Here is a 26217-nt window from a genome sequence, read left to right as displayed (position 1 = left end):
TTGATTAATCTGATCCTCTATCATTAAAGAGTACGTGTCTGGTGTTTTGGAAAATAAAGGCAGCATTTTGAATGTTACTTTCAAAAATGAATTTTAAATAGCAGATATTTAAAATTCTAATATAAGACAACACAACACTTGTTCAGGATGAGAGAAAAAGCTAAGTAAGGATGAGAAAAACTAATTATTCATAATTTTTTTGTAGCTTTCTCTTTTCATAGCTAGGCATTTAACAGTAGACACATAAGTAAATCAAAGTTGTTATGGAATGATAAAAGAGCCTGATTATCAAAGACGTCAGGCTTACCACCAAGAGAAATATAAAAACTAGAAAAAAAAAGCACTATGTCTTTTAGTTTTAGCATCATCAGAATTTGGTAGACCCCAGTCTGCTAAATGACATTAACAGCCAACAGATAAAATCAGTAGGCACCCAAACATCAATAGGCAAATTGTTCAAACGTCAATTAAAGGCATATTAATATTCTCAGGCAAGTTTAAGTATTCAACAGTTCTAAAACTTGATACAATACTGAATCCTAGATACATTCTCCTTGTCTTTATCACTGACTTGAACACTTTCTAGCTCAGGTGTGTATTATTTTGATGGCTAAAATATCCTGTACAAGTACTTTCACCTTCTGCAGGAACTTAAAGTAACTTCAACAGAAGCACAAGTGTTCCATAATATTTAACTTTCTGCCATGAAAATTAATAGCATAAAAATACTGAAAGAGCGAAAAACAATTATAAAATCTCTTCATTTATATACAGTAAGACTAACGAGAGAGGAAATCATCAAGAAACAATTACAAAAAAGCCTTTATCACATTCAAGAACTATACTCAACTGTTTACTTACCAAGCTACAAGCACCAAGAAGAAAGAGAAAATGAGTGACAAAGAATGAGTGTTGAGAAAGGAAAATGCCAGAGGAAAGCTTGGCACAGATCACACTGATTGTATTAGGACGTTAAAGACAGGTGCAAAGCACACATCAAGAGAGCTGCTAGAACAGCTGAAGAAGGAAAGAATACCCTGTATATGCTGAGAGACAATTTTGCCAACTACGACTTCAGTCCTTTAAAAAAAAATACCTCTTTTTTGATTATAGAAATAATACATGTAACAATGTGGAAAATATGGACTCGAAAAAGTTATTCAATAAAAAAATACACGAATAAATAAGAATTCATAAAAAATCCAGTAAGTTATCTGCATCATTGAGGATAATGAAGGAAGAGAAAGGCTGAAAAGAAATTAGGACTGGGGTAGCCAAACTTATGAGTAGAGACTGAAAATGCCATTACGTTAATCTTAAAAAAAAAAAAAAAGTGAACACTCATTTAGCCTAAGCTGACACATGGCAGAGTCAAATAAATATTTTTGTAATAGAACATGAATGTTAAAAACAAGTGGTATACAAAATATTAAAATGTGTTCCAAGTAAGCCTAGTTAGTTCCTACTGCTAATACTTCTCAGAATAGGTAATTTATCTTTGAAAATTAGTAAATTATCATCGAAACTAATAGGAAGTACCCATAATTAGCACTTTATTCTTTCTAGCATAATTAAGAAAGCATTCTCACTTCTTTGACTGGCTTGAAAAAAAATCTTTATTATGAAAAATTTTAAAACAAACCACTTTTTAAACTTCTCTAAATTTATCTAAGAGTCTACTTAATGCACTAAATATACAGAGCAATAATCATACTCTTTTTTTTACCCTATCTTATGGTGCTGATAAGAATTGTATTCTGAATCATATTTTCTCTGCTCACTTTCATTTTAATTTCAAAGGTGAGTTTCCATAGATAAAATGTTGGCTCAAAAAAGTTGAATGTCTTTATCTATCCTCAGTGTAATACACATGATCTTTACCAACTAATTGAAGGCCTAAACAAATCAAGACATCGCCTATTTCTTGACTTAATGAAACCTGAATGTTTAACCAACAATATGCAGTTGCTCCAAAACTATTAGAGTGAAATAGAATCATTACTTAATAGTACTAGGTAAACTTAATTCTGTGCATTAAAAAAAATATTGCCTTCTGAAAGCCTGATTAACATAATAACTAAACACTCATTAAAATCTTACACAGTCAACCAAAAGTAAATATTAGAAGAATTTGTCTTCAAGACCTAGTCTTGGCTCTAGCTTTATAAAGTCAAGGTTTGATAATTAAATGAATAGGAATTAAAGACTCAGTAGCTTGGTGTTGGTTAAACCAGTGGCGAGAAAAAAAGGAAACATAAGCTAAAATGAAAAATTGCAAGCTAAACAGCAAAACACAATCATACCAATGAGAACACTTTTCATCCAATTATTAAAGTTTCTTAGGTAAAAAATACGACTTTGACTACGCTTCTCCAAACCAACTTCCTGAAGTTCATTGTAATGGGCAGCCACTGCTGAGCTGTGTCCTTCTTCCAGATTCTGAAAATAAAAGAGAACAGAAAAAAATCAAGGATCAGAACATGGTAAAAATAAGCCTCAGAACATTTGACCTGTGAATGGATAAAATACTATTAGAATTGGTAAACTTCACTAAACAATGGCAATTAACCACAGAAGTCTCACTAATTATCATTAGACCTAAGATTTGTTTTCTGTGTCCCTGTGTATCAGTCCATTTTAATGTTGCTGATAAAGACATACCCGAGACTGGGTAATTTATAAAGAAAAAGAGGTTCAATGGACTCACAGTTCCTCGTGGCTGGGGAGGCCTCACAATCATGGCGGAAGGTGAAAGGCAGGTCTTACATGGCGGCAGGCAAGAGACAATGAGAGTCAAGTGAAACGGGAAACCCCTTATAAAACCATCAGATCTTGTGAGACTTATTCACTACCATGAGAACAGTATGGGGGAAGTGCGCCCATGATTCAATTATCTCACATCAGGTCCCTCCCACACATGTAGGAATTATGAGAGCTATAATTCAAGATGAGAACTGGGTAGGGACACACCCAAACCATATGACCTTATTTTGAAAAACATCTCTAGGTTCAAAATTTTCATTGTGATATTTCATCTGCATAATTTTAGTGTCAATGTCTTAATAAACCCAGTACTCTTCCAGAGTTCTGATTTATTCAGTTCAATAAATGATAGTCAATGTTTGGTGTTTCTACAAAGGAATAAATTAGGAATAAGCTATAATTACATTATTATCATAAACCTGTTGTGAAAATTAAATAAGATAATGTATATAAAGAGATTAGGCCTGGGTGAGGTGGCTCATACCTGTAATCCCAGCAGTGTGGGAGGCCCAGGTGGGAGGATCACTTGAAGTCAGGAGTTTGAGACCAGACTGGCCAACATGGTGAAACCCTATCTCTACTAAAAATACAAAAATTAGCTAGGCATGGTGGTGCACACCTGTAATTCCAGCTACTCAGGAGGCTGAGGCAAGAGAATCGCTTGAACCCAGGAGGTGGAGGTTGCAGTGAGCCGAGATTGGGCCACTGCACTCCAGCATGGGCAACAGAGCGAGACTGTCTCAAAAAAAAAAAAAAAAAAAAAAAAAAAAAGAGAGAGATTAGAATTCAGTAGGCTATGTGCAGTGTTAGTGATTTCTATTATAATAATGCTATTATACATGTTATATGTAACCCAACAGTTTTCAATTTGTGCTTTCTGAGGCCCTAGGAATCCTGTAAAAATGCCATGATAGGTAAAGGGCTTCAGATCCTCCTACCTCCCTTTGCAGCCAAAGTGCTGAATCTCACTGATGTGCTGAAAGGCCTTTCAGCAAATCCTTGACCTATTTTACATAACAGGTTTAAGTGTAAGATTTTCACTTGAAAAAGGGGTTCTGGGGCTAGTAAAAGTTTGAAAACCATGTTTAAAATACAAGCTCCCAGCCGGGCATAGTGGCTCATGCCTGTAATCCCAGCACTTTGGGAGGCCGAGGTGGGCAGATCACAAGGTCAGGAGTTCAAGACCAGCCTGGCCAATATGGTGAAATCTCATCTCTACTAAAAATACAAAAATTAGCCGGGCATGGTGGTGGGAACCTGTAGTCCCAGCTACTCGGGATGCTGAGGCAGGAGAATCGCTTGAACCCGGGAGGTGGAGGTCCCGGGAGGTGGAGGTTGCAGTGAGCCGAGTTTACACCATTGCACTCTAGCCTAGGAGACAGAGCGAGACTCTGTCTCAAAAAGAAAAAAAAAAAAAGCTCCCCTCTGTTACAAGAATTCACATTCCATTAATGACAAAAGCCTCACTATCAGTCACTTTCCTCATAAGGGCCAATGGCAGAATTTTATTTACTCATTAAAGTACTCTTAACTCCAGATTCTGCCTCAAATTCCTTTCTAATGTGGTACTTCCAGATGAAAACAACTTGCTCTATAATATCTTTGCTAAATATTAGGCATTTGCATTCACTTAACTAAAACAGTATGTAAAATACATTAATAAGAAGTTGAAAACAGTTTAAGGAATTACATTAATAAACAGATGTAAAGCTAGGTATAATTTTATTTTATTTTATTTTATTTTTTTTTTTTGAGACGGAGTCTCGCTCTGTCGCCCAGGCTGGAGTGCAGTGGCGCAATCTCGGCTCACTGCAAGCTCCGCCTCCCGGGTTCACGCCATTCTCCTGCCTCAGCCTCTCCGAGTAGCTGGGACTACAGGCGCCCACCACCACGCCCGGCTAATTTTTTGTATTTTTAGTAGAGACGGGGTTTCACCGTGGTCTCGATCTCCTGACCTCGTGATCCGCCCGCCTCGGCCTCCCAAAGTGCTGGGATTACAAGCGTGAGCCACCGCGCCCGGCAAAGCTAGGTATAATTTTAAAAGTTATCCCTTTAAGTGATAACTTCTGACAAAAAAACTGGAGCTGAACACCTAATAAAAAAGAAAAATAGGTAAATCATTTGGATCTCATACTCTAGTCTTTTTAAAAACGCTGGAGGACTGCTTATGCCCAGGAGGCTGTGGCTGCAGTGAGCTTTGATTACACCATCACACTCCAGCCTGGGCGACAGTGCAAGACTCCGTCTCGGAAAAAAAAAACTTTCTAGTTAAATAAGATTCTAAAATAAGACAAAGATTATCACATTAGAAAATAAAAACAAAAACTAAAAAATCTAACTCATTAGCAGGAGACGTTTCACCTTAACAGAAATCGTAAGAATTAAAAGCCTACTTTGTCTTAAGACCATATCTATTAAAAATAGAACATTCTTAAGCTATTATGTAAAAAACCAGTATGAATCCACAGGTGTTCCACATTTCAAACTTACATATTCTATTATGAATAAAAGAAAATACACTGAACATACTTTCTGCTTTTCAGGAACATCCTCAAGTGCTATTTTTCTCTTATTTTGAGTGCCATCTCCAATAGAAGATTCATCTTTTGGAACATCCTCGGTTTCTCTTTTTCTTTTCTTTGAATTGCCTTTAGCATCACCACAGTCTTTTTCCTCTGGGACAATTTCGGGATCAAGTTTTCTCTTCTTGGATGGAATGTCTTCCCCACAACTAGAACTTTCCTTTACAAGATCATCTTCAAACTCTTTTCTCTTTCTTGCTGTGTCTACTTGCCTATAGACAGAAGTCTTTTCAGAAAGCCCAGTCCCAGAAGCTGTTGTGTTTTCATTAATATTGAATGAAGACTCTGTTTCAGAATTCACTGACGCTTTTGCCTGTTCAAGAGACATCTTTTCATATTCCTCCGCTTTTGTAGAATTTGCCATTTATGATTACTTGAATTGACAGTAAAACTTCATGAACCAACACTAGAATGGGAAAAAATTGGTATTACTTGTAAACACTAAGACTTTAAAACAATTTTTTTTTTTTTTTTGAGACGGAGTTTCACTCTTGTCACCCAGGCTGGAGTGCAATGGCATGATCTCGGCTCACTGCAAGCTCCGCCTCTGGGGTTCAAGTGATTCTCCTGCCTCAGCCTCCCGAGTAGCTGGGATTACAGGCACCTGCCACCACGCCCAGCTAATTTTTTGTATGTTTAGTAGAGACGCAATTTCCCCACGTTGGGCAGGCTGGTCTCTAACTCCTGACCCCAGGTGATCCGCCTGTCTCAGCCTCCCAAAGTGCTGGGATTACAGGTGTAAGCCACTGCGCCTGGCCTAAAATAATTTTAACTGGAATTTGATCAACGAGGAGTTTAAAAAAATCTCATTATAGAGAGAATATTTAAAAATATTAATTGATATTATGTATGAATTTCTGAATATGGTAGTACTAATTATAATCCCCCCAAAATTCTATAATCTTATTCATAAACGTCACTGTTGGCATTAAAGCTGACAAATGAAGTGGGGACACACATGCACTAGTTCCATTTTGGTTCTGATCCTTACTCTATAACCCTGGTTCCCAAACTGCATGGTTGGCACCATAACAAACAGGCACCACAGAACCTAATGTGGAAGATATCACAGAAACTACCAGCTTTAAGTACAGCACAGTTCCAGTTGAATAGATTGCACTACATACCTTTCAATAACTTTGTGAAGCTGAGATTTTGGTATCACAGAAAATCAAGGTGAAACAAGAAATGAGGTTGGTGGTGCCTGTCTGATTTCGAGGCTTGAAGTTGTACAGTACCCAATAGGTTCACACATCCTGTTAGTAAGGGATTGTGATTAATCAAGAATAAAACACAAACATTACCTTTCCCCCCAATTTATGTGTGTTAATTTTTTAAACAGACATAAAGTTGTTAGATCATAAATACTTTTAAATTCTTTGGGGTAAACTACTTAATAAATGGAACTGTTATATTTCTTTTGGCCTATGGACACTAAGGGCATCAAGAACAGAAAAAGTTTGGGATTCTACAGCAAGATTTCTGAAATCATATTTCATAATGGGTGTTCCAATTAGGTAGAAAGTGAAGAGAGTAGAAATGGCTTTAGACAAGTTTCAGGACTCAGCCTGCAGTTTGATGACCATGAAGTCTCTTTCAAATATGTTTTTAGACCTACATTAAGATGGGAAAGAGAGAGAAATAACTGAACTATCTATTGGGCAAGAATTACGGTGGTTCATTCATTAAGCCATTCAACAAATTTAGTGACATCCTACTATGGAGAAGCTCAATGTAAATCATGTTTTCAAGATGTTTATAGCTTATATACCACTATTAAAATGTTAAGCTTTCGCTGGGCACAGTGGCTCACACCTGTAATCCCACCACTTTGGGCGAACGAGGTGGGCAGACTGCTTAAGCTCTGGAGTTTGAGACCAGCTTGGGCAACATGGCAAAATCCCGTCTCTACAAAAAATAGCTGGGCATGGTGGCACATGTCTTAGTCCCAGTTACTCAGGAGGCTGAAGTAGGAGGATCACCTGAGCCCAGGAGGTCCAGGCTGCAGTGAGCCATGACTGCACCACTGCACTCCAGCCTAGGCAACAAAGTGAGATCCCACTTAAAAAAAAAAAGCTTTTTCACGAAGGACGTGTTTGTGCTTAAAAAAAAAAGTAAACAAATAAAAAGCCTTTTGGATAATCAAAAAGAATAAGAAATCAAGTTGCTTAAAGGAATGGGTAACAAGTCACTATGAATGGGCAAGGGTTTCAATGGTTATTAGTTTTCATGACCCACCATTTGAGGTTAACAAAATACCAAGAGGTACCAAATAGAACTGAATCAGAGAACAACAACAACAAATCAGAAAAGTAATTTTCAGAACAAATACTTGAAACGATTATCTAGAAAAACTGGCTACCAACTTATCAAATTCCTATTTCTCCTCCTCCGCCATTGATTTCCTAATGGAAATTGGCTTTAAATTCGAATAAAGAAATGTGACTTATCTTTAGCTATAATTATTACCTAAAATTAATATTGAGATTTAAGCATGAATTTTACTTGTCACTTTTATGATATCACAGATGTGACATCATAAAAACATAATTAGGTCAGGAGAAATGACACAGCATTCCAGATGACCACAAAAATGAGTAAGAATGTTTAAAACCAAGCATCATGTTTACAGCCACTTGTTTTCAACAAAGGTGTCAAGAACATACATAGTGAAAAGACAGCCTCTTCAAAAAATGGTGCTGGGAAATCTAGACCACTCTCTCTTACTATATGCAAAAATCACATCAAAATGGACTGAAAAATTTAATACCCGAAAGTATGAAACTACTTGAAGAAAACATTGTGGAAATGCTTCAAGACACTGGTCTGGGCAAAGATTTTTGTGGTAAGACCTCTAAAGCACAGGCAACAAAAGTAAAAACAGACAAATGGGATTACATGAAGCTAAAAACTTCTGCACAGCAAAGGAAACAAGAGTGAAGAGATAACCTACAGAATGGGAGAAAATATCTGCAAAACCATTCATCTGACAGGAGATTCACAACCTGAATATAGAAAAAACTCAACTCAATAGCAAAAAAAAGAAGCAATCCTACTACAAATGGGCAAAAGATCTGAATAGATATTTCTTAAAAGACACACAAATGGCCAACAGGTATATATGTAAAAAATGCTCAATATCAGTAATATCAGGGAAATGCAAGTCAAAACCACAATGAGATACCATCTCATCTCGGTTAAAACGGCTTTTATCAAAAAGATTTTTTTAAAAATGGATGCTGAGGCCGTCACGGTGGATCACACCTGTAATCCCAGCACTTTGGGAGACGAAGGTGGGCAGATCACTTGAGGTCAGGAGTTCGAGACCAGCCTGGCCAACATAGTGAAACGCTGCCTCTACCAAAAATACAAAAATCAGTCAGGCGTGGTGATGTGCGCATGTAATCCCAGCTACTCGGGAGGCTGAGGCATGAGAATCGCTTGGACCCGGGAGGTGGAGGTTGCAGTGAGCTGAGATCAAGCCACTGCACTCTGGCCTGGGCAACAGAGCAAGTCTCTGTCACAAAAAAAAAAAAAAAAAAAAAAAAAAAAGATACTGATGAGGATGCAGAAAAGGGGGAACACTTGTACACCGTTAGGGGGAATGTAAATTAGCACAGCCACTAATTTACATACTGGGAAAAGTATGATGGAGGTTCTTCAAAAAACAAAAAAATAGAACTACTGCTACTGAGAGGAGTTTCTTTTATATTCTGGTTGTTAAACCCCTGTCCGATGAACAGTTTTGCAAATCTGGGTACAGATCCAAAATTAGGGAAATCAGTATATCTAAGAAATATCTGCAGTCTCAAGTTTATTCACAATAGTCAAGATACGGAATCAACCTAATGGTACACCAAGAGATGAATAAAGATAATGTAGCATATATACACAATGGAATATTAGTCATTAAAAAGAATGAAATCCTGTCATTTGCAACAACATGGATGAAACCGGATGTCATTATGTTAAGTGAAATAAGCCAGGCACATGAAGACAATATCATGTTGTCACTCATGTGGGAGCTAAAAATGTGGACCTGATGGAGGTAAAGAGTGGATTGGTGGTTTTCACAGACTGGGAAGGGTAGCAGGAAGAGGGGGATGAAGAAGAGAAACTGGTTAATGGGTACAAAAAACCCCAAAAGAAATAAAATCTAGTGTCTGATAGTACAGTGGGGTGGACACAGTTAACAATAACTTATTGTGTAGTTCAAAATAGCTAAAAGAAAAATTGGAATGTTCCCAACATAAAGATAAATGTTTGAGATGACAAATATCCCAATTGCCCTGATTAAGTCGTTACACATTGTATGCATGTATCAAAATATCACCTGTACCTGCAAATATGTGCAACTTCTATGTATCAATTTAACAAATGGGGGAAAAAAAACCCAAACCAAACTCAAAGTGGAATAATGAAAACACTCCAAAGGGAAGAGAGCTGTCCCTCAGAATCCTGGAGAAGAAACCTTCTAGAGGTGGTCGACCGACATGGAGATGGACACGCGATAAATAACCACACGGACATTTCGACCCGGCTTTCCAGTCACACCTCCGAAGCAAGCTATGTCTCTGCGTCATTTCAGTTCCTCAGGGGTACGACCGAGCAGGCCGCCAGGGCCGCCGGGATAAAGTCCAAGCGGGATAAGCTCTTATAAGCCCCAACCCGCCCGCTTGACCCTCTACTACGGGGCCCGAGAGGAGGCAGAGGGGCGAGAAGGGACTTCTCCAGCCAAGTTCACCCCCTCCGTCATTCGCGCGGCCTGTTACTCAACCTCTGGTTCAGGTTTCCAAGGCGCCGCTGAAGACAAACCTGCGGACCCCACGCCCCTCCCCAGCACGGCCCTGGGGCGAGAGCTGGAGCAGCTCTTCGAGCTGCTTCTCCCACCCGGGCTCGCCCAGTCTGGAGGAGGAACAGCGCCCGCCCACCCCAAGGAGTTCCCATTTTGCTTGGGACTGAGGACACAAGGCAACAGACCCACGCGGCGGGTAGTGAAGCACAGGGCTAATGCCAAGTGAGCCCATGTCGGGGGTGGGAGTGCCACTTCCACCCCTCCACGGCGGCCAAGGGATAAACACAAAGAAAAGAAGAGCCGGAGTTCCAGCCGTCACACTCACCAGCACAGCCAAACGCGATTCTGTTTGCGGAAACGGCGGTCCGCGCCACGCGTGTCTGCTTACGTGACTTCCGGAGGTGGGAGAGTCACGTGGCGGCGCTCAGGCGAGAGTTGCCGCGACGCACGTCCTCCACGCCGGAACTACGAGTCCCGACGTGCCGCGCGCGGCATGCAGAAGCTTCGCTGAGCGGGCAACTGGCGGTCGCGAGCACGTTGCTAGTGGGCGCGGCTGGCGGGGCCGGGGGCGGTAGGGGGCTAGCGTCCGGCTGAGCCCCGCGGGTTCCCGCACGCGGACCCACGCTCGGTCGGGCTGCTTTGCTGAGTGACACCGTCGTGGCATCCGAGGAGCTGTGGTCTAGCCTGCGCGGCGGGAAGCGGCGGCGGCGGCGGCTCCAGCGTCCTGAGAGGTAGCATGGGCCCCAGGCCTCTGTGGGGCAGCGGGAGGGGTCTAGAGGGCACCTTCAACCCTGGGCGTGTGTCCGGGAGCTGACGCGCGGCGCGAACCCGGCAACTGCTCCGCGTGCGCCGCTCTTCGGGCTGTGGCGGTGTACCACCGCCAGACTCGGGTCGTCCACATTCACCGACCGCACAGACCTCGGCGGCCGAGAGAGGTCCCCCCTCCCTTCCGGGTCGAGCTAGTGTCCTGGCAAATCTTGCTTTGGGACTGTTTTTCAGCCTCCTCTGCTGTAACCCGTCACCGTGTTCTCTTCCCTTCCTCGGAAGCCAGTTGAAGAGGGGCCTGGAAGCGCCCGCTGTCGGAATGGTTTTAAAAATTAGCAATTTCTTATTAAGGACTGGCAGATTGGTCCTTACCGCCGTATTTGGGAAGCCACAAGAGGCCATTCTTACCTGTTAGATTCTGAGAAAAGGGACAGCCTATACCTCTTCTTGACAAATACCTAAGGATGCATTAGTCTACGTTGGCTGAACTTGGCATGGTGTGCTTTGGGGGAGACAACACACTTTTTTTGGCCATCACCCCAGATTTCTACTGGGGAGTGAAAGCGCCTACTGTACTGAAACTCGAAAGCTCCATAGTTGAGGACTTTCAACCAGAGATCAGGGTCAAAACTATCCGTGGATAGATTATTGAAGCGTGTGCATATTAACGTCCTGCGTCAAGTCCCCACCTTCCAAGGTTGTAAAACTGATCAGATTTACAATCCGTCTTTAATTACTCTTTACCAAAATTGATCCATTTATAAAACAGCTTTGAAAATGTGCTTTACCAGCCTGCCTTCTTGTCAGTAGACACAGGTATATTAATGAATAGAGCTGGCTTTGGGGAAGGCAGCATTTGCAGCGTTGTACTTTCCAATCTATTCACTTCTAAATTGTGAGCATTAGCCCATCTGAGGATGTTGACCCCTTACAAATTTTGAACCAAGAATGAGGCCTATTTTTTTACAAATAAGGATGAGCCATCAATTTCTGATGACTGCTTGTATTTGTTATTATAGGAAATGAGCTAAGTTGAGAATTAATCTCATTTCATGAATATTGACAACTGCAAACGTGTAGGTCTTAGAGCTCGAATGCATTATAGGCATATACTAGCATTAGAACCAGGCAATTACATTCCCTGGTCCTGATGCTTAAGTTTCTTGAGATAATTGCTGTTGTAGTTTTACAAAAAATGAGTGTAATTTTGACTTTTATAAACATGTTTTAATGTTTTTAAACACCGGGTTCAGTGGCTCACTCCTGTAATCCCAGCACGTTGGGAGGCCTAGGCGGTTGGATCACGAGGTCAGGAGTTCGAGACCAGCCTGGCCAACATGGTGAAACCCCCGTCTCTACTAAAAATACAAAAATTAGCCGGGCGTGGTGGCGCGTGCCTGTAGTCCCAGTTACTCAGGGGGCTGAGGCAAGAGAATCGCTTAAACCCGGGAGGCGGAGGATGCAGTGAGCCAAGATTGCGCCGTTGCACTCTAGCCTGGGCGACGGAGCGAGACTCTGTCTCAAAAAGAAACTAAACAAAACAAAAAAAGTTATTAGATTAAAAGCCTCTTAACTATGTGTTTATGAAAACTCCACGATGTTGGGATATATAGAGATTACATTTTTTAGTTTTTATAAAACTTAACTAGAAGTCGTGTAAATTCATTTGAGAATAGAGGGGAAGGATTCTTGAAAGCAGTTAATGTAAGAAGTAAATGAGCCAGATAAAAATGATTTTAAAGTTACCATTGGTGTCATTTTTCCCTCATTATTACCTGAGTAATCTCTGGTTTTCTGGACATTAAAATAATAATAGTTAATACTTGAGTACCTTTTAGGTGCCAAGCTTGGTGCTTTATTCATTTGCACTTGTTTAATTCTAACCGAACCCAGTGGTATAGTTATGAGTGTTTATTTTACAGATGAGGGTTAAGTAACTTGGCCAAGATCATGCAGCTTGTTAAGTAGTAGGATCAGGATTTGGACCCAGGCAGTCTGGCTGATTGACCAGACTCTGCTGGTAATGAAACAGTGCTGGCTAGAAGGTCATACTCAGAACTGGACGTTGCCTAGCAAATAGTAGATTTTCAGAAAGTGTTTTGATACTTCTTAATGCCTGGGTTATGATGTCCCGAGAGAAAATAGGTATGTAGGGATGTTATCTTGCTGGAATGTGAGCTCCACCAAGACAAGGAAAGGACGTGCAGGATTTATTTCAACCCATTTGTAAGAAAGTGAGAGCACTTCTCTCAGAGGTATAATTTTAAAGTGTGATTTCTGTTATAGAGTTGAAGATCCTATTTTTGAAACATAGAGATTGCTTTAAAAATGTAGAAACAATGTTATAGTTTCCTAAGATAGTGACCTCCTGAAATTTCATTGTCCTTTTGGAACAAATAAAATATTATTGTTTAAAAGGGTTTTCCTTCAGTTGACAATAAGATTTTGTTGAGTAATACTGTGTGTGATGATTAGTTTTATTATGTCAGCTTAGCTAGGCTATAATACCTAGTTATTTAATCAGGTACTAGTTTGGTTGATGCTGTGATGGTATTCTGAAGACGTGGTTAGCATCTGGAATCAGTTGACCTAAACTAAAAAATATTACCCTAAATAATATGGGTGGGCCTCATTCAATCAACTGAAGGCTAAAAAAGCCAAAACTGAGGTGTCCTGAAGAAGACAGTATTTTCCTCAAGACTGCAGCATCAATTCCTGCCTAAGTTTCCTGTCTGTACATCTACCCTACACATTTTGAAGTTGCTAGCCCCTACAGTTGTGTGAGCCAGTTCACCAATATTTCTGTATCTGTCTGTATGTAGATGAAGATATTTACGTTTTTATCTACATCTATATATTTTTTCCTATCAGTTCTGTGTCTCTGTAGAGCCCTGATTCAAATTTGGGTGCTGAGAGTACTTGTAGTGAGCAGAATCTTAAGGATGAGTTTTTCGGAATTGATTATAGTGTTTCTGGAATTGGTTTTCTAAACTGCAGATTTAAAGGCAATAATGAGTATTCCCAGTAGAAAAGAGGGCACTGATAGTCCCTGGTGTGATATGGCAACAGAGATACGTAAAAGATCACTATTAGATACTCCCACTCATGCTTATAGACAAGATTCAGAATGATCAGGTATTTGATACCTTAGAACATTTTAATCAAATTAATGAGTATAATAAGATAGGCTGGTTGCTTTTAACTGTGCTGGGTAAAGTGAGAAAAGAAAAGGATGATCCTAGCTACTTGGGAGGCTGAGGCAGGAGAATGGCTTGAACCCAGGAGGCGGAGGTTGCAGTGAGCCGAGATCGCACCACTGCACTACAACCTGAGTGACAGAGTGAGACTGTCTCAAAAAAAAAAAAAAAAAAGAAAAGAAAAGGGGAGCTTAAGGCTTCAAATTCTCGATTGAAGCTCCACATAAGTGACCTGAAAAGTTTTTGTGTCTGCGCTAAAGAAACCCGTATCTCTTGTAGCTGCAGAGCTGAGGTTGGTGAAAACCAAATCCAGAGTCTCATCCTGTAGGTGGCTGAATTACAGTGCTAACTGAATTCCCTTCTTCACCTTGGTCTGCTATTAAAATGAGGGTGCTGATTGGGAAGGAATGGGATCCGCACATTTGGAATAGGGCCATATGGGAACATCCTGATGAAGTTGGGGATGTTAAACTCCTAAATTTGACTCACTCTTTTTTGCCAGTAGAAGCAATTCTTCCACCTCTGAGGAGGTTAACTGTGCTTTGCCTGAAGAACCTGTAATGACCTCCCTTGAGGTAGTTACCTTGCAAGACATTGCCGGTTCTCCTCAGGAATCCATAAAGAGCTCTGGGGTTTCTCTTCTCTTCAGGTCAGAGATTGCAGTGGGAGCTGTTGACACTGACTGGGGGTCCTTAGCTGCAGCAGGGATGGTTGGATCTCGGATGGCAGGGGCGATGTGATCACCAAAGAGTAAGTGGGTGTCTTGCCATCATGGGGGACAGTGGAGTCAAAGCAGCAGTCTTAACAGCCTGACTTGGGGGTCCTACGGCATTGGATAGGTGGTCATGGTGTCCCTAGAAGAGAACTCGATGGGCAGTCTACTGAATTCTGGCTTGATCTCTATAAGCAGAAGAGTTCTAGGTCAAGTGAATGGAAGCCTTACTTTAATTACCAAAGAAAGAGTCACGGTCCCTCAATCAATTCCCAGATTTGAGTCATTTTACAGACCCAGAACCCCTTGACTGAGGGGAGGCTGGATCCTTTTGAGGAAGGACCCCATTGCGCTGCCAAGAATTTGTACCGTTAATTTTTTTCTCAGCTTTTCCCGAAGGGACCTATGGCTTATCAGGGTAAGTGTGCATTGGAGAAGAGGAAATAATTAGACTTCTCATGGATTACTGAACTCTTAACTCTGAACTGACACTAATTCCAGGACACTCAAAGTGTCATTTTGGCCCGCCATTCAGAGTAGGGACTTGTTGAGGTTAGGTGGTCAATGGAAGTTTAACCCAGGTCCTCCTCACAGTGGGTCCCCATATTCATCCTGTGGTTACTTGGCCAGTTCCAGGATGCATAACTGGTATATACATACTCAGCAACTGGCAGAATCACCACACTGGTTCCCCGACCTGTGGAGTGAGGGCTATTGTGGTAGGAAAGGCCAAGTAGAAGCCACTAGAGCTGCCTCTTCCTGGAATAATAGTAAGCCAAAAGCAATACCTCATTCCCGGAGGAACTGCAGAGATTAGTGCACTTAAGGATGCAGGGGTGATGATTCCTGACATATTCACATTCAACCCTCCTATTTGGCCTGTGCAGAAAACAGATTGATCTTGGAAAATGACAGTGGATTATCATAAACTTAACTGAGTGGTGACTAATTGCAGTTGCTGTTCCAGATGTCATTTCGTTACTTGAGAACCTATCCCCTAGTAGCTGGCATGCAGTTATTGATCTGCTGAATGCTTTGTCTTAGTATCTGTTAGTAAAGATCACCAAACGCAGTTTTCTTTCAACTAACAAAGCCAGAAATAACACCTTCACTGTCCTACCTCAGGAATGTCAACTCTCCAACACTATGTCATAACAAGATCTCTGTGGTCTTGTTATGAGTTGAATTGTGTCTTCTAAAAATTTATGTGTTGGATTCCTAGCCCTTAGTACCTCAGGGTATGACCTTATTTGGGAATAGGGTAGTTAAAAATGTAATTAGATAAGATGAGGTCATACTGTAGTAGGCTGGGCCCCTAATCCAACACAACTGGTGTCCTTATAAACAGGAGGAATTTGAACACAGACATTCACACAGGGAGAATGCCATATGAAACTGAAGTAGAAGAACACCAAGAAATGTCACACATTTCCAGCAAACCATCAGGAGCAAGGGGGGAGGCGTGAAACAGATTCTCCCTCACCCCCTTTGAAGGAACAAACCCTACTGACACCTTGATCTTGGACTTCTAACCCCAGAGCTGGAGACAGTACATTTCTGTTTTGTAAGCTCCTCAGTTTGTGGTTCTCTATTACAGCAGCTGTAGCAAACAAATAGAGGCCCTGATTGCCCTTCCCTTCCACAAGACATCATACTGGCTCATCACATTGATGACATTATGCTGATTGGACCTGGTGGGCAAGAAGGAACAACTACCCTAGACTTACTGGTATGACATTTGCATGTCAGAGGGTGGGAAATCCAACAAATATTCAGGGGCCTTCCACCTGTGAAATTTCTAGGGGTCCACTGGTGTGGAGTAGGGCATGTTCCCACCTATAACAAAAAGAAGCAAGGTCTAGTGGGCCTCTTTGGATTTTGGAGGTGACGAATTCCTCATTTGGGTGTGCTACTTCAGGTTGTTTACTGAGTGACCCAAAATGCTGCTAGTTTTGAGTGGATCCCAGAACAAAAGACGCCTCTACAACAGGTACAGGCTGCTGTGCAAACTGCTCTGCCACTCAGGCTGTATGACCCAGCAGATCTTCTGGTGCTTGAAATGTCAGTGGCAGATTGAAATGCTGTTAGGAACCTTTGGCAGGCCTTATAGGAGATAATTACAGTGTGGAACCTTAGGATTTTGGAGCAAAGCCTTTCCATCCTTTGCAGGTAACCGCTCTTTTAAGAAACAGCTTTTGGGCTTGCTACTGGGCTTAATAGAAACTTTACGCTTAACCATGGGCCACCAAGTTATGCAACCTGTCTAGAAAAATGACTAGAATATTTCAGCAGTTAAGAGCACAAGCAGATGGCATGTGTTCAAATCCTGGGTATGTTATATTTACTAAGTATGTCATCCTTGAGTAAGTGACCAAACTTTGTGTTTTAATTTCCTCATGGAGTGATTTTATAGAATAAATGAGATGATACCGTGTTCAGCACAGAACCTGCCAATTTTTAGCTTCTCTTAACACAGCTGAAGCTGCTACTGCAATGTCATGTGAAGTCATTAGTCCATGCCTTTAAATGTGATTGTAGAATTTTTTTGCCTTGGTACAGCAGAAAAAATAGAGTGATTTTTTTTTTTTTTTAATTCATGTAAACCGGAGCAGAAGTTTGAAATAGTGAACAGTCTTATAGGCATTTTGTGCTTTCAGGTTCTGAGTTTATTACTTCTGAGAATTAACCATGGTAGCAGTGGTCTATGACCTCTGTGGGTGAAAGGGTGGCTGGGCTTTAAGCACGTGCAGCAGTGGGCAAAGAATGGAGGTGAGGGAAGAGGCATCAGACATTAGGAAGGGATCCTCCTGGAGAAGTGGAGGTGGGTGGTTAGATTTTCTGGATGCCAATGGCAAGATGAGTCTTATTAGAAAGTCTCATTGATAAGAAAAAATTGTTTTCAAGGCAGACTTAAAAATTAGGGCTTCCCCATTTTTACTTACTTCTTCCACATTGCAACTTCTTGGACTTGATAAATTGAATTAAACATGGTATTTTATTTGGATTCCTTGATTTTTAACATAAGCATGAATTATAGTAACTCTTCCTTGCTATTTGAAATACTGCAATTCATGTTCTAGTTTGAGCTGCTTAGTAAGCTGCATTGTAATTTGAGTCATTTCTTAAAATTAGAGGAATTAGATAAACAGTGATGGGTTTGTAATGTAGTATTTGCCAAATGAATGTCATATATAATGTTAAGAAAAATTTTATTGTGTGGCACACTCTATAAAATAAAGCAGACCTATGTCAAGTTCTAAATGCAAGTTTTTATTTTACTTTTCTTGCCATCTTCATCACTGTAAATGCAAGTTTTTAAAAAGATATTTTAAAATTGGAGCCAGAATACAAGAGCTCTTTATTGCAACATGGCGTCTGGTACTCTGATGATCAAATGACATTTTCTGAAATATGCTTGATACAGTAAACACTGACAAAACTAGTTAACCCCACAGAGAAGGTTACTAGTATTTTTCATCAAAGCCAAGCTGAAACAGGTTCTATTGCGATTTACTTGGTGTAAAATATATGTATAATTTCTCATATGTCTTTTTTTGGTTTAACAAACATAGGACTTATTTATCAAGTAAATTCCTATTGCTAAGCATGTTTTAGTTAACTAGTAACAATAAATTTGTGTTAAAACTGATTTTCGTTGATAGAAGATAGAAATGAAATTTATATAGTTTGGCTCTCAATCCTTTATTTTCAGGGAAAAGACACAATTTATACATATGAGCAATTTGTGAAGATGTGGGAAATTCACTAGATTAGCAGTTCTTTTTCCTTTTTTTTTTGGCCTTTAATCAGCTATGTGATCAGGAACAAGTTATGAACTATTACATGTCCTTGCATTCCTTATCTGTAAACATAAAGGATGGTACTAAGGGGCCTCTCGGTTTCCTTCCAAGTCTTAACATTCTGTAGTTCTAATGCAGACAACTATGACTATACCTAAGGTTGCTGCTTTTATACAGTTGTACTCAGGGTCTGTGTGGCCTTCCATTTTTGTAGTCCCCGTAACAAAGACTTTGAGAAGATGAAAATAATCCTTACTCATGCAGTGGGTTGGGAAGGTTTCTTAAGGAGAACAGGCTTGTATTTTCTATTGCTGTGTAACAAATTACCCCCAAATTTAGCAGCTTAAAACAACACAGGTTTCACACAGGTTTATTATCTCGCAGTTTTTCTGGGTCAGGAGTATGGGCACATCTTAGCTGGTTTGCTGCTTAGCATCTCAAAGTGTCAAGCAGGCTGCATTCTCATCTGGAAGTTCAACTATGGAAGAATCTGTTTGCAAACTCATTCAGGTTGTAGGCAGAGTTCATCTTTTGCGCCTATATGAGTGAGGGCGCTATCTTCTTCCTGTTGACTGGTGGCCTCCCTCAGGGACTAGAGGCTGTTCCCTGTATGCGGCCCTGTCCGTAGGCAGTTCATCATATGGTACTTTGTTTCCTTGAGGCCAGCAGAAGACTCTCTCTCCAGCCTGTTAAGATGGAGTCCTTTCCATCTTTTCTACCATTTAGTCTACTATACCATAAGTCTTTTCTCGAGACTGTTAGACTGCTTTTTAAACCTGACATTCTGGTGCACTGGGCCCTTGCAGTTTTCGTGCAAGTTGATTAACCTTTATGTTAACAAATGACTCACTGGAGTATGCTTTTTGCTGTCTAATCCATAATTCAAAATGTATCTTCCTCTTATTCACCTCTCTGTACTTTATTTTTTTGGCAGACTTTTGATAGTAGATTTCTAAACATTCTGTATTTTTCCTTCCTTTCAGAGTCTGTCACGCAGCTGACCAACGTAAGTCCAAAGTGCTTTAGAATTCAAATAATTCTGCAAACCCTGCTTTGTAGTTAGCAGTGCAGTGGTGAAGTTCAAAACTTAGACTTGGGCTGGGCACAGTGGGTCACAGCTGTAATCCCAGCACTTTGGGAGGCTAGGGTGGGAGGATCACTTGAGCCCAGGAGTTCAAGACTAGCCTGGGCAACAGAGTGACACTCTGTCTCTTAAAAAACAAATAAACAAAAAAAGTTAGACTTGAATGTAGGTGACAGGTGGCACTAATCTCAAGCACTAATCTCTAGTTCAAAATGATTATCAGTTCAAGTATGAAAGACTTCATATAGTAAACATTGCTTGGGGGGATTAACATATAGTGTGAGAAAGGGCAGATGGTATTTCCTGCAATCTGGAGAGCCTTAGAGTATTGGATGCTATCTATGCACCCCCGCCTTGCTTCATCAGTAAGCTGCTTTCAGCTGCAAGTAACAGAAACTGGATTCAAGTTGGCATTAACAATAAAGAGGGACATAGTAACAAGAAGTCTGCAAGCAGAGCACACTCCAGTGCCTCAGTTCAGAGCTCCCGCTCTGCCTTGTCCATGTCAGCTTTGTCCTTAGGCAGGCTCCCTGTGGTAGTCCATTTCTCACACTGCTGTAAAAATACTACCCAAGACTGGGTAATTTGTAAACAAAAGAGGTTTAATTGACTCACAGTTTATCATGGCTGGAGAGGCCTCAGGAAACTTACAATCGTAGTGGAAGGCAAAGGGGAAGCAGGCACCTTCTTCACAAGGCAGCAGCAGGAGGCAGGGAGAGGGCACAGGGGAGAGTACCATTTTTAAAACCATCAGATCTCATGAGAACTCCCTATCATGAGATCAGCAAGAGGGAAACTGCCCCCCGATCCAGTTACTCCCACCAGGTCTGTCGCTCAACACGTGGGGATTACAATTTGAGATGAGATTTAAGTGGGGACACAGAGCCAAACCATGTCACTTTAAGGTTACAGAGTGGCTGCTAGAACTAGAATCCATATGTTTCCTTGCTCACCCCCAGTTTAGGAGAGGGAATTAGGTCCCCAAACCATGGAATGTAAGTTCTCAAAATCCTTAGACTCCCCTAAGTCACATGCCCGTCCCTGGACCAGTCAGCCAGCCACACAATGCTATGAGCCCTATCCTTTTGATCGGGATCCATCGTTGGAGCTGGGGGCGCTGGTAGACAGCTACCTGAGCAGAACAGGGCCTCTGAAGAGGGAAGAGGGGAGTGGATGCTTAGTAGGCAGCCAACACTTTCCAGTACCTTATCTAACCAGTAATTTAGTTAACACTGTTTTATCTATTGTTCTTTTTTGTAACTATAGAAAATCTTAAAGTGGAAGTCTTTCTGTATACTATGAAGCCATGTTGTCTAATACAGTAGCCATCAGCCACTTGTTACTATTGTAACTTAAAGTAATTAAAATTAAATAAAATAGAAAAATTAGTATTTAAGTCACACTAGTTACACTTCGGGTGTTGAGTAGGCAGCTGTGTGTAATGGCTACCTTATTGAACAGCACAGATATAGAACATTTTCATCATTTCAGAAAAATCTGTTGAACAGAGCTGCTCTAAATTGTTTCAGGTAAAGTTTTTGTGTAAGCATTGAGCTGCAGTAGAAACAAGGATAGCACCTGCTTTACTAGGTTTTCATCTTATGTTGGGGATTATAGGATCTGAAATTTAGCCAAAATGGGAAATAGGAATTCATTCATGTTGAGGTGATTGAATATAATGTTTGATACTACTTAGGACTTAAAAATATCAGAGCTGTTTTTTTTTCCATTAAGAAAGTACAAATTATTTTTTGTTGTGTAAATAACTGTGCAACTTTGGTGATACCTTGAAGTTCAGAATATGGAAAATGTTGTAATGTGAACAACTTTATGTGGTAACATACCCATGATAATGATTCTCACCGTATAATGAAAGTGACTGCCCAGTTTGTCATTCTAGTAGAGTATGCTAAACTTTTCAGGGAATATAGACAAATATGTATTAGTGCAATCACAGATGTGCTTGATATAATCCTGTCTCCACTATTCTGAGGCCGTATCTGTCAAACCAGAATTAGGGCTAAAGAATTGCTATATTAAGTATCTTAAAAATAATTATGTCCCCCTGTAGTCTCAGCTAGTGGGGAGGTGGGAGGATCACTTGAGCCCAGGAGTTCTGGGCTGTAGTGTGCAGTGCTGATCAGTTGTCTGCGCTAAGTTTGGTATCAATATGGTGACCTCCCTGGAGCACAGGACCACCAGAGTGCCTAAAGAGAGGTGAACTAGCCTAGTCTAGAAACTGAGCAGGTCAAAACTTTCATCTAATCAGTAGTGGGATCACACATGTGAATAGCCACTGTACTCCAGCTTGGGCAAAATAGCAAGACCCTGTCTCTAAAAAAATAAATATTTATATATGAGATTTTATATATATATATATATATATATATATATATATACATTATATAACTAGGTTATTGGAGATGTATGTGTGTGTGTGTGTGTGTGTATATATATATATATATAGAGATATCCAGTAACCAATATATCTTCAATAACCTAGTAATACTACTCTTAGGAATTTCTTGAAGAACTTAAAATATGGACAAAAATGTTATATATGAGGATGCTATTTATAGTGCATTAAAACTGGGGGCAGTCTAAGCTTCTAAGAGTAAGAGAATAACCATATCAATTATGGGGTGTTAAATTCCCCAAGATAATGAATTGTTTCTTATCCAGCTGTTCAGACTCGTATTTTTGGTAACTCTTTAATGGTGTATGCATAAGGTAATGGTATGCAAAATTACATCTAATACAGAAAGCGGTAATCCAGGATCTAAATTAAGTTCATGCAGTTCTCAGCTGGCTCCCGTGTACAAAATCCAAGGTCAAAGAAGACTGAACAGCCAGATAATTGTTTTGAGCAGATTTCTCTGTAAAGTAAAATACAGTTTCAGAAGCAACTGAGTTCACTTTATGCTTCTTACTGTATATTAACCTGCTTTTATCATATCACTGTCTTGCTCAGAACTTCAGTTACTCCTTAGGAATTAAAAAATCCTCTAGAATTCCAGCCTCATTTCTCATTACCCTGAAAAGGCCCATCTTTACATATTGACACTCTGTGCCTTTCCAAGTACCATTTCCACTTTAACCTAGAATGACTTTCCATCTTCTTTTCTTTTTTTTGGAGACGGAGTCTCGCTCTGTCGCCCAGGCTGGAGTGCGGTGGTGCAATCTCGGCTCACTGCAAGCTCTGCCTCCCGGGTTCACGCCATTCTCCTGCCTCAGCCTCTCCCAGTAGCTGGGACTACAGGCGCCCACCACCACGCCCGGCTATTTTTTTTTTTTGTATTTTTAGTAGAGACGGGGTTTCACCGTGGTCTGGATCTCCTGACCTTGTGATCCGCCCGCCTCTGCCTCCCAAAGTGCTGGGATTACAAGCGTGAGCCAGCGCGCCCGGCTCCATCTTCTTTTCCAATGCTCTGAAGTTTTTCTTTCAAAGGTATCCTGCAGCCTTCAACTGATCACTGCAGTTCAGTTAGCCTTTTCTTTTTTCCCCAATACATAGTATGTTTATAAACTTGTAACTCATGTCTGACATGTCTCCTATCTTGGAATATTTAATTACCCTTTTATAACTAGATTGTAAACTACTTAAAGACAGTGAAAACATGTATTATACTAATTTGTTCTAGGTGCCAAAAGGGTTACAGTTCTGTGTAATGTCCACTCTTTGGTAGGGGGGTTAGTGAAAAGCTCCACTGTTAAGTTCTTTTGTAACTGTTCTACGTTGGTAGATTTTAGGTACTCTGAAGATATTGAAGAAAATCCCCTGGTTCATACCCCTGGAGGAGTTATAATTTAGTTGAGAAAACTAAGAGTTAAATTTCCTGGAGTAATGTTGGGCAACTGGGAGATGCTTAGTAAATATTTCAGGCCAGGAGCTGTGGTATGCTACCTGAGAGGCAGAGGCAGGAGGATCGCTTGAGTCAAGTGTTTAGAGGTTTTGATGAGCTATGATCGTGCCACTGCACTACAGCCTAAGTGACAGAGCAAGACCCTGTCTCTAAACGTGTGTGTGTGTGTGTGTGTGTGTGTTTTATAGTGAAGTACTTCCCCGCTACTAATCACAGAAGCAGTGGAAGATGGAATGACTGTAGAGGAATCATTGTCCTTTCACTGTGATGATAGGAAAGATGTCTGTCCTCAGACATCGTTTGATGGTCTGTGCTCACTCACCAGGCATTACCTTCAGAAACTGCAAATATGTTTTTGTTAATTCACATGTTTAAATTTATTCAGGAATATTTATATATATGTACACATGGGATGATTTAGTATTGGTGTGAATTTTACCTAGTTTAAGAAGTACCTTGAAGGTTGAGAGATTTTAAATCAGTAGTAAGGAAGAGGGGGACTAAGAATAGAAGAAATGTATCATGCTAACTTGGACAAAAGGCCGTAAAGGATGATAGTGGCAGAACATAAAATCTTATCTCAGGTATGGAAATTGTAAGTTATGTTGTTAAGTTATGTTGAATTTGTGTATCAACATACAAACATACATTCTAGACGTAGGCAAGAACAGCAAAAGTTAATTTATGCTTTAAGGACAAGGTAATGGTTTTAACATCAAAAAAGTTAAATTTTTTATTGGTAAAAAAAGTTGTGCTGTAAGGAAAGAGACTTTCTTATAGATGTATAGTTCAAACTTGTAAGTAGAGATAAGAGTATCTCCAAGTCATCCCTTCAGGATCTGAGCATCTTAGCTGTTAACATCTCCGGGGTTTGTAACAACGAAAAATAGAGCTGGGCTGGAGGAAAGCCAGGGCGGCAAATGAGCTACTTCAGTAGGTGACCTGTCTGTTCCAAGTCCACAAGCACTATCTGTCCTTTTTCAGGTTAGCACACTGCTATCAGTCTTTGTATACCGCAGCTTTCATGTTTTGAAGTACTTAGTTTTGAGTCCTTGTATCAATGGAATTTCTCAGGAAGGATATGTGGTGTCTGAGTCCGTTCAGGCTGCTGTAGCAAAATACTGTAAACTGGGTGGCTCATAAACAATGGAAATTTATTTTTCATGGTTCTGGAGGCAGGAAAGTCTAAGAGCAAGGTACTGGCAGATAAAGGTGTTCGGTGTGGGCCCACTTGCTGGCTCACATCCCTCTTTTCACTGTAACCTCGCATGGTGGAGGGTCCATGAGCTCTCTTGTCTCTTTTTATAAGGCCGCTATTCTCATTCAGAAGTGCTCTGCCCTCATGACCTAATCACCTCCCCGAAAGCCCTACCTCCTAATGCCATAACTTGGAGGTTAGGACTTCCTATGTGGAGGGACACAAATATTCAAATCATAGCATGTGTGCAGGATTTGGGAGCTTTTAAATACTTGAAAATGCCTTTAACATGACTGTCAAATTGAATTTTCTTACAATTTTTAGGTCACATGCTTTTCTCTTTAAGTTTTGCAACTAATTGCTGTTGTTTTCTGTTTCGTAATAAAGCTGAAAAGTCTAAGGCCAGCATGATAGTTAGGTCTATGAAGACAAGCTCTTTTTCCCTGTGTCTTAATAGTATATTTTTCTTATAATTTAAACAAGTTCATGTAAGGAATTTAATTTGCCTTAAACATATTGAACCTGTTGATTTTGCAGTCTCGGGTCTTTTCACCATTATTTTTCTAATTACAATTTTAGAAACCTAAGATCTCTTTTGAATCTGTGTATTTGTGAACTTTTCTTTGTCGTTTTCATCTTCTTGACCATTTCTCTTTACTCTTACACAGCTTCTCTAGTTTGCACAGTACTCTCCACAGTACTGATTTTAGGAGACTTGATAAATTGCTGAGTACAAGGGAATAGGAAGATCCTTGGCTGACTTTGATACAGCTTTTTGTCTTGGACGACTTGGGCTCCAAAGGAGGTACATATTTGGGGAGTGGGAGGAAGAGGTAGTCATTGAGTACCATGTAGGATCTTTTGTGTCCCAGATACAAAAGATGTTGAGTAATCCAGGTGGATGCTGAGAGTCAGAAAAAGATCTGGACAGGAAACATAAATTGGGGTTCATCACCTAATGGATATAAAAGTTATTGCCCAGATAAAATGTATAGAGCCTGCGTTCAGGTTTAAGAGAAAAAAGGAGTCTATTAACAAGACCAGGAAGGAACCTCCAGGATAAGAAAAGCAGAAGAAAAGAGCTGGAGTTATAGAAAGGAAAGTCCGAGAGACTTTGAACAAGTAGGACGCAAGTAGTGGGGGTAATTATGTGTAACAGAATGAAAGGCCCGAAAGGTTATCAATAGAAGCTCATTGCTGGTTTTAATAGGAGCATTTTGGTATGGGAGGTAGTGAAAAAGAGGAGGCTGGTTTTTTTGTTTTGTTTTATTTTGTTTTTTGGTTGGGGGGGGTTGTTTTTTGTTTGTTTTTGTTTTATTTTTGAGACTGAGCCTGTCTGTTGCCCAGGCTGGAGTGCAGTGGCACAATCCTGGCTCACTGCTACTTCTGCCTCCTGGATTCAAGAGATTCTCCTGCCTCAGCCTCCCAAGAAGCTGGGATTACAGGCACCCACCACGA

At 40.5% G+C, this 26217-nt stretch overlaps 2 protein-coding genes across 6 annotated transcripts in view; one reads left to right on the top strand and one right to left on the bottom strand.

Moving 5' to 3' along the window:
- The window catches only part of RNMT (RNA guanine-7 methyltransferase), a 38091-nt gene extending 27230 nt beyond the window's left edge, over positions 1 to 10861 (bottom strand). For 2 of the 5 annotated variants that reach the window (XM_055239418.2, XM_063641683.1), the window contains exons 1-3: positions 10466 to 10620; positions 5293 to 5751; positions 2304 to 2439 (exon numbers count right to left, since the gene is read on the bottom strand). In XM_055239418.2, coding sequence (XP_055095393.1) covers positions 2304 to 2439; positions 5293 to 5709 — 553 coding nt within the window. In that variant the 5' untranslated portion in view covers positions 5710 to 5751; positions 10466 to 10620. Of the gene's footprint in view, positions 1 to 2303; positions 2440 to 5292; positions 5752 to 6472; positions 6602 to 10465 lie in introns of all 5 variants that reach the window. The other 3 variants (XM_055239427.2, XM_055239412.2, XM_055239437.2) reach the window with 3 other exon arrangements.
- FAM210A (family with sequence similarity 210 member A) overlaps positions 10602 to 26217 on the top strand; it is a 60359-nt gene continuing 44743 nt past the window's right edge. Inside the window, exon 1 of the mRNA XM_055239628.2 lies at positions 10602 to 10871. The gene's annotated coding sequence lies outside the window, so the exon portion shown is untranslated. The remainder of the gene's footprint in view (positions 10872 to 26217) is intronic.

The sequence above is a fragment of the Symphalangus syndactylus genome, chromosome 1, assembly GCF_028878055.3.
Source record: "Symphalangus syndactylus isolate Jambi chromosome 1, NHGRI_mSymSyn1-v2.1_pri, whole genome shotgun sequence".
In the NCBI taxonomy this organism is placed as follows: Eukaryota; Metazoa; Chordata; class Mammalia; order Primates; family Hylobatidae; genus Symphalangus; species Symphalangus syndactylus.
Note: the sequence above shows the minus strand (reverse complement) of the source record. Positions and strands in the feature narration are given on the sequence as shown.